Raw genomic sequence first — 15,000 nt, 5'->3', positions numbered from 1 at the left:
TGGAGCCATGTGAATCGAGCAAGCAAGAAATCCTTTATCCCATTATAAGGGCAAACCGCAAGCTACCTAAGCTAACTGCTTATTTTTGAGCAGCACAGCCTCCTTTGTTCATCGACGTTTTTCTTTCTCTCACCATTTGACACTTCCATCGCTACGCTTTAAGAACGAAACACTCAACATTTCGTAGCGCTATACAGACAGTCATTTTTTCTGTTTCTGAACAGCGTCAGGGTATTAAGGACACATTCGCAACATTTGTGAATGCTGTTCTGGTCGATGTTAATAATTTTCTATGCGTATATCGATATTTTAATCGCTACTCTCTGAGAACGAGGCATACAACATTTTTGAGCAGCTCAGCCTCCTTTGCTCATCGAAGTTTTTCTTTCTCTCGCCATCTGACACTTCCAATAGTCGGGTCGACTTTTCAAATGACGGGTCGTCACGACATGATCGGATCGTCACGATCCGTCGAGATATTCCCCAAGTTTGAAATCATGACACATAAAGACGCAGGTGAAAGAAGCTCCATCGATAACTCCGTTGAAGTTTAAGTGTCTATGTAATCTCCTAAAAACTTCAACAGAATAATTCTTTGCACCTTCGCTCCTTCAGAGGCTCACAAAAATAGATCAAAACAGCTGTAATTTGATCTACGGCCGCAAGAGGAAGGAAAATGAGTTTAATACAAGTATGAAGTCCGAAATTACCCTGCGTTGAGAAAGTTCTTTGTAAACAGCGATGCAAAATTGTGACATCAATTCGGTATCCAACCCATTCCCCTTCGTTGCTCGGTCACGAATCAAACTATGACCCGAGTTTCCCCCGTATTTCAAAAGCACGTAGAAAAGTGAGTTTTCAAGAAAAGGTTGCGAAAATAACAAGACAAGAGGGTGGGTGGGGTTGATAGGAACTTGAAGGTTTGCATGGTCGTTGCCTTTTGCTTGAGACTCTTCTGAGCTCTTTTTCTCTCTTTGTTTACCCACAGATAGTCTCGTCCTGTACCAACTATGACAGAGTGTCGCATGTCATTGTACGGTTTGCTTCCAAAGCGTTATCTGCTTTGTCTTGCCTGCCTCACGGCCTGCGTCATCTTCATTGCTTATTCAAGTAAGAGATATGTTTATATTTTGGTTGCGCTCTCCATTGCTCGTTCTATGGAGAGAGCAACCGCGAACATTTAGCAATTTCAATAGCTCATTTTACTTTGTTTACTTAATGACCTGGCCCCACGGAGGAGGTGTGCCAGAAGTCGACCTCAGAGTGAAAGTCTCTCTAACTTAAATTGAAAACTATGGGCCGGTTACTTAAACGAAGTCTAGACAGCGCTTACGAAAGTCCACGTTTTACCTATGTTTAAAATGTGAACATCCATTATTTAAACGTTGTCCAACTATGTATACCGTAACTGTGTTTAAGCTGCGGCTAAACAATCACTAAGGAACAACAGCGAGTTAGACCTTCTCACACATAAGTTTAAATGCCGTTTACTTAGCAATTTCATAATCAGCCAATTCAGTGGATAGAGAGCACATTAATGGATCTAAATGGACGTGATATTGTCTGTAGCCTGACAAATTAGGCGCCTTAAGGACGGATCATCACCTGATACGATGACGAAGAGTTGCGCATGCGTTCTCGTTTTAGAAAGTTTTAAAAACTATGGACTAAGATCTTATAAGCCTCAGTGAAGGCGAAATCTACCGATGACACCGTGATGTGGCAGGTTCTAACTGCTTTGAGATTTTATCCCACTGGAACATTCGACCGGGTTATATTATGTGGGTCTTTCAGTATTCGCTGCATGCAGTGTAATTCTGTAATTCAAAAGGTTTCAAGGACAATAGCAAAACAAAAAGGACATTCCTTACTTGACTGACACCAAGACAAAGTTTGATGCTGTTGCACCCTTTCCAGGTGTGGTTCGGGGTCATCAATTGTACCCAAATTAGGATCTTATGTCCAAGCAAAGAAGACACTATGGCTTTCATTCGCAGAAGGTACCTTTACTCAATCAGCGTACAGGTTGTTTGTGATAGCGATGCCTTTATTACTTACATCGTGGCGCGCTAGCCTGGATGGACTCACATGCATTTTGAGAACAGCAGAATCGGAGACAAATTAAGGGCCTCAACTGTCGATAGCTTTCTAGTGTGTGACAGTGGATCGCCTTGCACCTTACACAGAATGACAAGCATCTTCAAGCTAAAGAATCAAGAAGAAATGCGATAAACCAATGCACATAGGCGCACTATAGGTGTATTATTGAGACATGCTCAGTTGAAGCGACGCTTTCCAAGTCTGCACTTCGGATTGACGTGACCTCTGCAGTGTTGCACAATTCTGCCTTTATGCATCAAGAGCAAGATTTTGATGAAGGCACCCAAGATTTAAAATTTTGGTTTCTGGAGAAGCAACTGAGTTGAGATGCCAAACAGCTGCAAATTATGTCACAGTACTTTTCTTAATTAAATTAATCAATCAATGTAATTTATAAGAGTTCCAAACAGAATGGAAAACAAACGACAGGGGTCATTACATTTAATTTAAGTAGCAATTTTTAGTCCTACACAAAATAACGGTGACGGTTTCTTCTCTTTCAGTGTCGTAATCCGGTGGCAACTTTATTCCGTCTTTTGAGAGCAACAGTTTTTCTTTCTCGCTAAACCTCGTTTTTTTTTACTGCATTTAAAAGGAATTATGTTGAATCAAAAGCTCCAAAATGTGCATATAAATTCTTTAAAAGACCAAGAATTCACCTATTCAAGATTGACCTACCAAGAATTCACCAATTCACCAATGAGATAGCCTGCGCAGCAAGCGTTCCTGTTCGACACAAGAACTTCGAAACGAGTTTCCGCACTGGCCGCGCGAAAGTTGGGGCAAGAGACTGAGGGAACGCTTGCAAGAAGACCTCCTATTTTTGAAAAACCCGTTCACGAATGGGTGCTTCTGATTGGTACAGTACAGTCACAAGGATTGACAGGTGACAAATTTTCGAACAAATTGTTTTTTGTTAGTTCTAGCGTGACAAAGACAATGGCGGAAGATGTGGAAGGTTTTAAATCGTGTGTTGAAGATGAGAGAATCGGGTCTCAGTTTTACGTTTGAAAAGGGAGCAAGAACTGTCAATGCGCCATCTCTTTCACTGACTGTATAGATGTAAGCTTGAGTACTATGTCATGGATTGAGACAAGATGAAAACAATTACGCAGCTCCCCTGATAAATGTCCTCTTATTGTGAGAAGAAAGCGGCTCATTTGTACAGTCCTGCGATTTTTTAAGCACTTTTACTCGCTATTTCATCTACGATTTCGTGACGATTTGACCAAAAACGTACTGTGGATTATCAACTGAACTAGCGAGGGGTTTTTCCCGTAATTTCCCGGAGATTTAGTACGATTCATTCCGTCAACCACTCCTCACCAAGAAATAGCCAGCAAGTCGCACTGAAATCGTCGCTAGTTTTAAACTAAAACCTCTTGAATGGTTTCATGGTCAGCCTTGGTGGAGTTTGCATTTAACGCCCTTACTAGCCATCGAACTCTGTATGAGTTATGTTCCTAAATTTCGTATTTTACGAGCACATGGATTGCTTACATGTTCTGAAAATTGGCTGTTGTTTTCGACAACTTCTATTCCAACCGCTCTGCAAATATAAGCTAGAATTTGTCCGTATAAGTTTCTTTTGTGTTCGATGGTTGAACAGATTCTCGGAAGACACATAACCAGTCGTACCCGGCTGAGAAGAAGCTGCCGTTACAAATTTAACTTTAAAATCACACTGGCAAATTCTGCATACCCTGCGAGCAGTTGGTTTCTGCTACGCTTCCCGAGAGAGAAACCACTGCGAGCAACCGTTATAGTCTCTTTGAGTGTGCCGTCGTCCAGTGCCAAGGACGAATAAATCAAATTTAAACTGGTAAAACGAGTTAGTAAACTTGTTTTGGCGTTTGCGCGTGCGTTCAGCTACGTAATTGCCGCGTTTGGACGAGCCTGCTGTGTAGTGATTTCCCGCGAAATAAGACGAATTGACGTCAAATATATCACGTGGGGTGTGACGTACTTCGCACATGCTCGATAGAAAATCAAACGGTTGCTCGCAGTGGTTTATCTCTCGGGAAGCGTAGGAGAAACCAACTGCTCGCAGGGTAATTCTGCGTTGATCGCTCGGTGCTTCCTTGGTGCCTCGGTTTGTTTTGACGGAAGTCAATATGTGTTGGTATCGCGATCTTCTTATAGTTTTGCCTATGGGCGAGCCGTCAATATTTCGTGGTATTGCCGTCTCACTTTTGCGGCCGGTGATTGGTTGTAATGTTGAAATTGACGTCGCTGCACTGAATTGGGTTGCTGACGTACGCAAACAAATACGTTTCGCAGGTAGAAAGAATTGAAATTTCGATCAGGCGCGCGTTGATTAGTTTACAGTTTTATTTATCCTTATAAATGATGGATCGCGATACAAAACTAATTACGATTTTGAAACGGCAATACCACATTATATTGACGGCGTTGAGAGAAAATATATTCCGTATTGGGCTCCGTCTCTTCGCGACTCACCTAGCCGTCAATATAATGTGATATTGCCGTCTCAAAATCGCAATTTGTTGTTAACATGGTTATCTGTTATTGGCTAATTTCTCAATAAGACGCCAATCAGCGTTTGTCATGTCAATCATTAAAAGGTGGGCGGTTTGTTTTGACAGAAGTCAACATGTGTCAACATGGTTATCTTTTATTGGCTAATTTGTTAATAAGACGTCAATCAGCGTGTGCCATGTCAATCATTAAAAGGCGGGCGTTTTTCAAAAATAGGGGGTCTTCTTGCAAGCGTTCCCTTAGTCTCTTGCCCCAACTTTCGCGCGGCCAGCGGAAATCGTTTCGAAGCTCTTCTGCTCTTCTGTCGAACAGGAACGCTTGCTACGCAGGCTACCAATGAGACATTCCTTAGCCATGGACTATAGAATGGAAAAAAAGGTCCGGGCCCGTTTTAATGTTGTTAATTAATTAATTTATTTATTTATTTATTTATTTATTTATTTATTTAACTCTGCCAGTCAAGGTGACAGAGCGCCACAACAGCTTGCGCCAATTACAGTGGCCCCTTTTTTATCCTCCCAACCATGATACACAAAAGAAGACAGACCACAACACTGGGAACTACGTGCCCTACTCTTAGCGACAAGTGTGTGGGTTCTTTTACGTTCCACAGGATTATGAACATTGAAGGGTTGTGAGACGGGACCTAAGGCTTATCGTCCTTATCAGGGAAGACTAGAGAGTCTAACCATTTGCAGATGTCATTACAAAGGCAACACACTCTCCTCAGTTATTTAAAGACCCTGAATGTTGGTCCGGCCGGAGTTGAACTAGCCTGCGAACGCAGACGTATTTCCGGCGGTCGTTTCTCTCCCCCGAAAAGTAACGTCTGCGAGTTCGAGCTGCAAAACGATTTCTGTGACGTAAGAATTATTCACCAATCACCGTTTAGCTCTAAAAAATCCAGAACTAACTCGCAGGATTCGTGCGCGGTATAACCACGTATTCTCGTGGAGAAAAAATGGCGGACATACTGGAAGAAGCGTTCAACGACCCGTTCAACCAGGTTTGCAATGTTTTTGAATTTGACAGTTTGAATACGCACCAGGAGGAGTCCATCAAATACATTGTTCAAGAGAAGAAGGATATTTTTGTAAATCTTCCAACGGGTTTTGGAAAGTCGTTGATTTACCATGCTTTGCCGTTGGTTTACTCGTGCTTGCAGTCAACTGACGAGAATATTAAATATCATCGTCGTGATTTCTCCGCTTAACAACCTGATAAAAGATCAAGTGTTGCGGCTAAATTCCCTGGGAATCACTGCCGTATCTTTGGCTGAAATAGCCACCGTAAAACAAACGAAAGAAGTAAAGAATGGGGAATATTCAATTGTCTTCGGATCACCTGAACTATGGCTTGGATACGAAACATGGAGGAAAATGGCAATGAGCGAGTTGTACCGGAAATCTGTCAGAGCAGTTACTGTCGACGAGGCTCATGTTATTTGTCACTGATAAGTGTTAAAGTCTCTAGTACGTCTCCGTGCAGTCCCCCATTCTCGTAAATCAGTTGCGGCTGTTCTGATGCATGACATATCTAACAATTTATCGACTCCAATTGCAAATAATGCTGATTTATTGATTTCTTAAGCAAGCATTTATTCATATGAAACAAGATCATCTTCAAGAGGTGACTATTTTGTTAAACCCTCAAACAAACAAATTAAATCATTTTCAATATATGGTGTAAAAATTTGGAATAGTTGACCTCGTGAAATTCGCCATCTATCCAAAAACAATTTTAATATTAAAAACCACAGTATCCTACTCCAAAGACTTTCAGAAGAAAATGACTGTATTGATTTATCTGTCTTAATAACAAAAATACTTAATAATCTGGCTTCTGATATTTGCACTTTCTATTGATTTTAGATATTTACTTGTTTTAGTTGACTGCATGCTTTGTACACTAGTTATTTGTATACCTGTTCGTTCTACAACAGCTTTCTCTACTTGTTCTCTCTTTTATACACGCGTAACCATTGCTCGCCTCGACTAGCTTTTGCTAACTACGATCAGTGCAGATTGAACATATATCATATAATAATGAAATTCTACAATAAACAATTGATATAAGCTACATGTAACTTGATCAATCATGCCTAGTGTCTTGCAATTGTCTTTCGCCATCCTTTTTACACGAAGGGAAACACTACCGCCAAAATATCCCCTAATTTCGACCCCTAATATCCTCTAATTTCGTCCACCTTTTGCAGGGCATCATTGAATACGATTGTAGCACTGCGTGCGACAAATGGCCAGCTTTTCATAGTCGACGTAAACAGAAAGATCAACGTTTGTGGCGCGATATACCAAAGAACATATGTCAACATTGCTTTTACCAAACACACGTATCTTCTCCTTAGCCGCCGAGAACTTCCCTCTACAAAGAATGCAGCATTCACAATCGTGAGAAATCTTCTTGGGAGTTTCGTTCATGGTTGTTTATATCACTCATCATCACGCTCCACTACTGAGAATCTTACCTGTATGGCTTGTATTTCAGACACGCAATTGCGCGAAGTCGCGCAAGAGTAACTCGAGCTTGCTTCTATCATACAATTTGATTGGTCAAACACCTAACAAAAGATCTTACGTCACGGAAATCGTTTTGCAGCTCGAACTCGCAGACGTTACTTTTCGGGGGAGAGAAACGACCGCCGGAAATACGTCTGCGTTCGCAGGCTAGAGTTGAACTCACGACCTCCTGCGTGACAGCCCGGTGCTCAACCAACTGAGCTCCCGCGTGACAGCCCGGTGCTCAACCAACTGAGCCACCGGTGCATAATCATAACTACTACAAAATTATCTAACCTGATTGGTTATCAACAGCCGTGATTTCAGCATTGTAATTGTACAGTTGTACGTGTCATCAAGCGCGCGCTAGTTGTGCTTGGATCATTTCCAGAGCTATTAAAAAGATACTAAGAAAAGTTGAGCCGATTAAAGCATGAAAATGTTATCACCGTGATCGTTTCGTATTTTGTAATAGTTACGATAAATTGATAATAGAACTTTGTGTCGTACAATTCAGGGAGTAATCGTGCTCGAAATTTCAAATATGCCTGGTGCTTCGCACTCGCCCGATTACTCCCTGAATTGTACTCCAAATGGAGCTCATCAAGAGGAACTTCTATCTCCAATACTTCGCCTAGGAGTCAACCTTTTCCCGAGTAGATTTATTTATAGAACGCCTCCCTTAGGAGATTCGGCACGCCCACTGTTGTAAAAGCCAATCAAAACAAAGCTATGTCAGCATCAAGGGAAATATGATACTTTTCGCGGGAAAAAACAGTTCCTAAAAATAAATTTACTAGGGAAAGGTTGACTCAAGGAATTAATGGAGATAGAAGCTCCCCTTGATGAGCTCCTGACTTCATGGCCACTCAGTCCTATTTACTACTTGCACAAATCCAATAATACACCTCTTTTAACCCCCCCCCCCCCCCCTCCCAAAAAAAATAAATCTGCATAGGCATTGTTTTCGACTTCTCTTGGGACATTTTCCATGTCCCAGGAGAAATTGCAAACAATGGTTATGTAAAAGTTTTGGGGGTAATAGAGGTGTATTATGGAATTGCGCAAGTAGTGAATTACTATTATTAATTTAAATGTAATCTATGGAGACAACTTCTAAACCCCGGATTGGGGGTTATAATGTTCAACAAGGATTCTGTAAAAACAACCGGCCATGAAAGTAGACAAACTGCAAACTACCCTGCCATTTCTAGCACTTTGCCAAAAAAAAACTGATTCAAGAGGGCTACACAGTTTCCGATGTTTTATTCAAAGAGATCAAGCAATAATATCAACGTTTCCTAACTCAACGTGACCGTCAAGTTTCGCCGTACCACCAATAGGGCCAATTGGATTACACGACTCGTTCAAAGACCAGGTGGCTATTACATGGATTATAGAAGTAGTCCAGTATGGTTATTTCTCAACTGTTTCGTTGCACATTGAAGCCACAGACAGGATACATTTCCACATGAAAGTGCTTGCGCCAAAATTTAAAGTTAGTGTGTTAAGTGTTACAATGAATTGTGCTTTCGCTCACCCCGGATTCGCTGCCACACAGACCTCGGACATAATAGAAGTCAAACTTTGAGTGGAGTGCTTTCACTAGTCCAAAAATCTATAATATGAAAACTAGGTAGGTAGTGACGGATTCAAATGAAACCATGTTGTCTCGCAGTGATGAGCGCAAATTTCTATTGCGTCGAGAAGCCTGAAAAATGTGTCAGGACTTCAACGGGATTTGAACCCGCGACCTCGCGATACCGGTGCGATGCTCTAACCAACTGAGTTATGAAGCCACTGACGTTGGGAGCTGGTCACTTCTAAGTTCACAACTTTCCGTGACAAGAAATTATGAGTGAAAGATATATATGAAATTCCTTTTATATTGTACTGTGGGTATGAAATCAAATGAAACCATGTTGTCTCGCAGTGATGAGCGCAAATTTCTATTGCGTCAAGAAGCCTGAAAATTTTTCAGGACTTCAACGGAATTTGAACCCGCGACCTCGCGATACTGGTGCGATGCTCTAACCAACTGATCTATGAAGCCACTGACGTTGGGAGCTGGTCACTTCTGAGTTCACAACTTCCCGTGATAAGTAATTATGAGTGAAAGATATATCTGAAATACATCATATATTGTACTGCGGTTATGAAATCAAATGAAACCATGTTGTCTCGCAGTGATGAGCGCAAATTTCTATTGCGTCGAGAAGCCTGAAAAAATTTCAGGACTTCAACGGGATTTGAACCCGCGACCTCGCGATACCGGTGTGATGCTCTAACCACCTGAGCTATGAAACCACTGACCTTGGGAGCTGGTCACTTCTGAGTTCACAACTTCCCGTGATAAGTAATTATGAGTGAAAGATATATATGAAATACATCATATATTGTACTGCGGGTATATAATGTATTTCATATATATCTTTCACTCATAATTACTTATCACGGGAACTTGTGAACTAAGAAGTGACCAGCTCCCAACGTCAGTGGCTTCATAGCTCAGTTGGTTAGAGCATCGCACCGGTATCGCGAGGTCGCGGGTTCAAATCCCGTTGAAGTCCTGAAAATTTTTCAGGCTTCTCAACGCAATAGAAATTTGCGCTCATCACTGCGAGACAACATGGTTTCATTTGATTTCATACCCGCAGTACAATATATGATGTATTTCATATATATCTTTCACTAGTGACGGATTATTGCATTGCTTAGGTTTTAAATGACGCTTTTTCGAGCTGTTAGTGATTCGTAAGAGACGTCCATAGTTTAGTGAAATATTTTTTTTGTTTCGACAATAGTATTTACCTGTGTTTTCTTTTTCCAAGGCTACAACCACAACCTCCACGCTACTCATCACCTTGTGAATCCGACTCCATGGAACGTGGATGTGTTTTCCAAGAAGGAAGACAACAGTTCGTGTTTGAATAATGCTTTCAAAGAGATTTTACTCGTGATTGTTTACAATTACCCACTCTATGACAGTATTCCATATTTACGTGATCTTTACAGACCTGCATTTCCTCATCTTTTGTTCTGTGGTCCACCGTCTAACACATTGAGTGCTGGGATACTCACGGTCGAAATGGACAACGGATACCTGGCATATGAATGCCTAGGTAAAGCAATTCGGGAGCATCCGGGATATGGAGGTTATTTTTACATCAATGATGACTCTATACTAAAATATTGGAAGTTTGCGGACTTTGATTGGGAAAAGATTTGGGAATCTTCGCAATCTATTGACTCTACTCCCGTTTATGAACCTAACCGTGCTAGCGATTGGTTTTGGTGGAAAACTGAGTATGGGATGGATAATTGCCGAAGAGCCTACGAAGACGTAGCCAACCTGACCTTACGCGCGAAAAAACTGAATGGGAAAGATCATGTAAGTACGCTTTCCAAAAATGGTAATGGAAGCCCGCGGTGCTTCGGCGGTCGCACTGATGTTTTTTACATCCCTCGAAAACACACCAGAGCCTTTTCGATTCTCTCACAAACGTTTTATGAGAGAAAAGTTTTCTTAGAAATTGCAGTCCCGACTATGATTCGCTTCATAGAACGAAACGAGAACATTGGTCGATTCCCGGGGTATTACATACCAGGCAACGTTGACGACCCCCGAGTGACTGATAGCAGGTTCTTTTGGTCTGTTTATTTCTCGGACAACAAGTTATGGTTCATTCACCCGTTCAAACTTCATAGGAAGGGAATCGATAGCAAATTTAACTTAGGAATGTTAAAATTTTTTCTCATTGAAAAAGTCAAGTTACTAACAGATTGTAAACCATCTATCCCGTCATCAGGTTGACGGTTTTAATATCGCTGTTCTACAAAATCGAACGGATGTTGGAGTAAATGTTGCAGCCATTTGCCTGGGCCTTGAGAAACCTCCAAATTTTAAGCTTTTACAGTTTGATAATAAGCGAAATATCCGCCATTAAAAACAATAGATTTAATTAGCATTAACAGTGCCTTCTGCACACCCCGCACTTATGTTTGACATTTTGGTACATTTCTGTGCGTTCTCGTCCTGACAAGGACGTGAAATGACCATTTTAGGTTATGTGGAGGACTTAAACATACGAAGATAGAATTTCAATTTTCTCTCCCATCATTTTATATCGCTCTCACGAATCTTAATCCAGGAAAATATAATATCAGGTTCTACCTATCAATCCAAGGAAAGTTGATAAGCAGAACAGTGGTAGAGCTCTATCAATTAATGATCATGATATTAAAATAACCGAACTTACAAAACTGTTAGGGCTTTAGATCGATGACTACCCTGGGTACCACAGGCTTTTCATGCGCGGTTTCCGGTTTCGAGTCTTCAAAGTGACCCCGCGCGAAAAGCGAGGTTTTTCTCGCGGCTTCGCCGCTCGTGTCTTCGGCCGAAGACAACAAAGCTCGTCCTCGTAGTTTTTTCGCCGCTCGTGTCTTCGGCCGAACAACGCGAGAAAAACTTCTGGTAGCCAGGGTAATCGATGACTCACGAGACTTCAGTAAATATTCAGTGAGCTCTGCGTTAAGGCTAGCCAAAGAGTCAGGGTGCTAGTGCGCCTACGAAATTTGATGCCATGCCAGGCTAACCTTGTATTATACAAGACCTCCATGCTACCGCATTTAAAATATTGCCACCTAATCTGGAATTGTTGTGGATCATCCGACAGTAGAATGTTAGAGCGCATTCAAGAGCGCGCGTTATGGGCAGTGTTCATATCTTCGGAAACTTAAAGCGGAGCTCAGAGGCACGAAGCAAGCCAGCAGAGCAACATGGGTAAGATTTTTTAGGAAATCTATCTATGCGAGAAATTTTGATTGACGTCACGTACGTCCGCCCGTCCGCCCGTCCGCCCGTCCGCCCGTACAATGGAGAGTTTAAGATCTTCGACGCGACGGCAACGAAAACGTCACAAATTTTGCATATTTAATCAGCAAAAACATTAGCTTTACACGCTCTGCACGTGCATCTTTAGTTTTAGTACATTTCTTTCACGTTTTCGGCAAATCTGCGACGTGAATGACCAACTCTCAAGTTTTACGGAGAACGTGAACAAAAGGTAGGGAATTTGAATTTTCTGTCAGAGATTCAATACTGCACCTCCTAATTCAATTCCTGGAAAGTTGCACTAGTTTTTAGACGTTAGACAAGCCGACATAATGACTAAAGGGACTAATAAACCTGAACTTGCAATTTTAAATGACGTTTTCGTTACCTTCGCGTCGCAGATCTTAAACTCCCTATATAATAGCAGGTTACGAGAGCTGCTACGTTACTGCTTTGTTTTCAGCTTGGGTATCGAGCCAATCAAATTATACGTTACGAGAGCTGCTACACCACTGCCGCCCTTACGGACTGTCAGGGTGGGGAGGCAGGAGAGGCTTTGGTAGATTGTGCCCGAAAAAAAAGCATATTATGCTTTTAGCAGTGCTCGTATTTTTTAGAAATTATGCCAAAATTATGCTACTTTCTGAAAATTATGCTCTCTGTCACCGAAATTATACTACTTAGATCTTGAGTAAAATAAATATCACCAGTAGCTTAACTCTATCAATTCTGACTTTAATGAACATTCATATAGTCCACCTTCCAGTCTTACAGTCTTTAGCATCACAAATACGCATGTGCGCACCTCTAAAAAGCCAAATGATTAACAAATGCTATCAAAATAAACCGTTTCTGGGTTCTGAATCCGGGTCAGAAAGTTTTAGCCCGCATACTTGTTTTAGACGCCATCCAGAGCCCTCAGTTCAGTACAAAGACGATTATGCATGTTGTTAATCGCTGTGTTATCGGTTATTGTACTGAAGCATTACGCAAGCCTGTAAATAGTCCACGAGAGCATGCTCTTGTGAATTGTTAAACGATGAGTTAAGAATAGAGAATACTCGTTCAGAGGCTGCAGACGAGGGCTGCACCAGCAGAACCTTCATAACTGTAGAAGACCAATGGGGTAGGTTATCAGATTGTTGGTCGCTGGAATTGCTGGAAGTAGATGTACTCGAGGATGACGTCATCTTTTATCTGTGGCCTGAGGGGCCAAGCCGCCGAGCCATAAGCGTGGTGGCGTGAGGAGAGTGATGCACAGGAACACCTGGTCTGCCAGACCATATTTGACCATGGGCCTTAGCACATACCTCAACATTTTCCAAAAACAATACAGAAATAAAACACAAACTGAATTATTCTAGAACTATGATGGGTTTTTTTTTTGTTTTCAACGTATAAAAGCTCGGATTATGCTAGCAGTGCTAAACTAAAATAAGGGCTCAAAATAATGCTCGTTTTGCTAAATTATGCTTAAAATTATGCTAGCACAATCTACCAAAGCCTAGGGCCCGAGAGCCTCTGGGGTCCTCTGGGGACGGAAGTGTTTGGGCAATTTTCTTTTGCTGGAAATCGCGTGGCAGCGTTGGATTTGCCCGCCCGCGTTTTTCTGGCGGGAAATCACATTAGTGACGAGCAACGGGATAAAGAGCGAGAAAGTCGAAGAAAAGCGAAAGAGCATGAGACAGGAGGCGACAAAATTTGAGAAATTTAAGCGAAGATAGCCTCGAGAGAGGCCAAGGAAGGAGAAGAAGAGAAAATTTCAATGAAAATCACCTTAAAGCTGAGAGAAATAGAGCGAGAGACAAAACACTTATTTACAACGGTTAGCTCTCACGTAATGTTTTCCTCAGTTCATAACATATGCCTCGCTGCCTCACATATTTTGTAAAACTCACTAAAAAACGAAGAAGGCCTGAAAACGTTTGCAATTCCGTGTTGGCAGAGATTCTTACATGTTTTAACCATCACATTTATAGCCTTTTTGTGTGAAATGAATGTCCTGTCGTGAGCTGCTTTGTTTGACTGTTGAATTGCAGTCGAGTAAGCGAATTTACTAGCAACGCTTTAGGTTGACTTTTAAATTAGTAAGATTTTTGCTGCTGTTCTAAACTGAAGAGAGAGGGAGTAAAGATTGACAGTCAAACAGAAAATGTTGTGAAAGAGATTACTGTGCATGTAATTTCAGTTATAATCTAAGAAACTGTGAGTTCGACATCCCAAGATATAATACACAATATGGGAAACACTCTATCAGATTCCTAGGATCACACATCTGGTCAAAGCTGAACTGTAAATTAAGGGATGAATCCAGACTCAATTCATTTAAACGTAAATTCGAATGTGTAATATTTCAAGATTACTAGCAAATAATAAACAACTATTGGATGACGTTTTTGTGATATCCAGAAAAGAATGCAAATGCGAGAAATTTACTCACAAATAATTAGTACATGGAAGTGTGGAAGTTTGGCAGTGTGGAAGTTTGGCAGTGTGGAAGTGTGGAAGTTTGGAAGTGTGGAAGTTTGGCAGTGTCGAAGTGACGCTAACCCGAACACGAACCCTAACCCACACTGCCAAACTTCCACACTTCCACACTTCCACACTGCCAAACTTCCAAACTTCCACACTTCCACACTTCCACACTGCCAAACTTCCACACTGCCAAACTTCCACACTGCCGAACTTCCATGTACTAATTATTTGTGAGTAAATTTCTCGCATTTGCATTCATTTCTGATGACGCGTTCTGTGCTCTTCTACCCGAAGTAAAAGGCCTTAAGTCATTTACTTTGTTTTTCATTTTCAAAAATATCTCTAAACTAAATCTGGAACACAGCAAGAAATTCGAAGTGGAAATTTAGCAAATTAGTCGTCGTTGTTCACGCTTTCCAGACAACTCAGAAATTGATCATTTGACGATGTTGTTTTGCAGAGGACGACAAAGAAATGTACAGAGATTTATTTATAACGTACATGCACAGCCACTGCGCGTAAAAAAGAGATAAAAGAGGCTCTACTCGCAGGGTGAGCCATTGTTCTACACAACGT

At 41.4% G+C, this 15,000-nt stretch overlaps 1 protein-coding gene across 7 annotated transcripts in view; it reads left to right on the top strand.

Moving 5' to 3' along the window:
- LOC137967838 (uncharacterized) overlaps positions 1 to 14,317 on the top strand; it is a 75,654-nt gene extending 61,337 nt beyond the window's left edge. For 5 of the 7 annotated variants that reach the window (XM_068814422.1, XM_068814424.1, XM_068814421.1 and 2 more), the window contains 2 exons: positions 989 to 1,110; positions 9,947 to 14,317. In XM_068814422.1, coding sequence (XP_068670523.1) covers positions 1,011 to 1,110; positions 9,947 to 10,929 — 1,083 coding nt within the window. In that variant the 5' untranslated portion in view covers positions 989 to 1,010 and the 3' untranslated portion in view covers positions 10,930 to 14,317. The remainder of the gene's footprint in view (positions 1 to 988; positions 1,111 to 9,946) is intronic. The other 2 variants (XM_068814428.1, XM_068814425.1) reach the window with 1 other exon arrangement.
- The last annotated feature ends 683 nt before the right edge of the window (positions 14,318 to 15,000 follow it).

The sequence above is a fragment of the Montipora foliosa genome, chromosome 8 (genome assembly GCF_036669935.1).
Source record: "Montipora foliosa isolate CH-2021 chromosome 8, ASM3666993v2, whole genome shotgun sequence".
In the NCBI taxonomy this organism is placed as follows: Eukaryota; Metazoa; Cnidaria; class Anthozoa; order Scleractinia; family Acroporidae; genus Montipora; species Montipora foliosa.
This window is presented reverse-complemented; position numbering and strand designations above follow the sequence as displayed.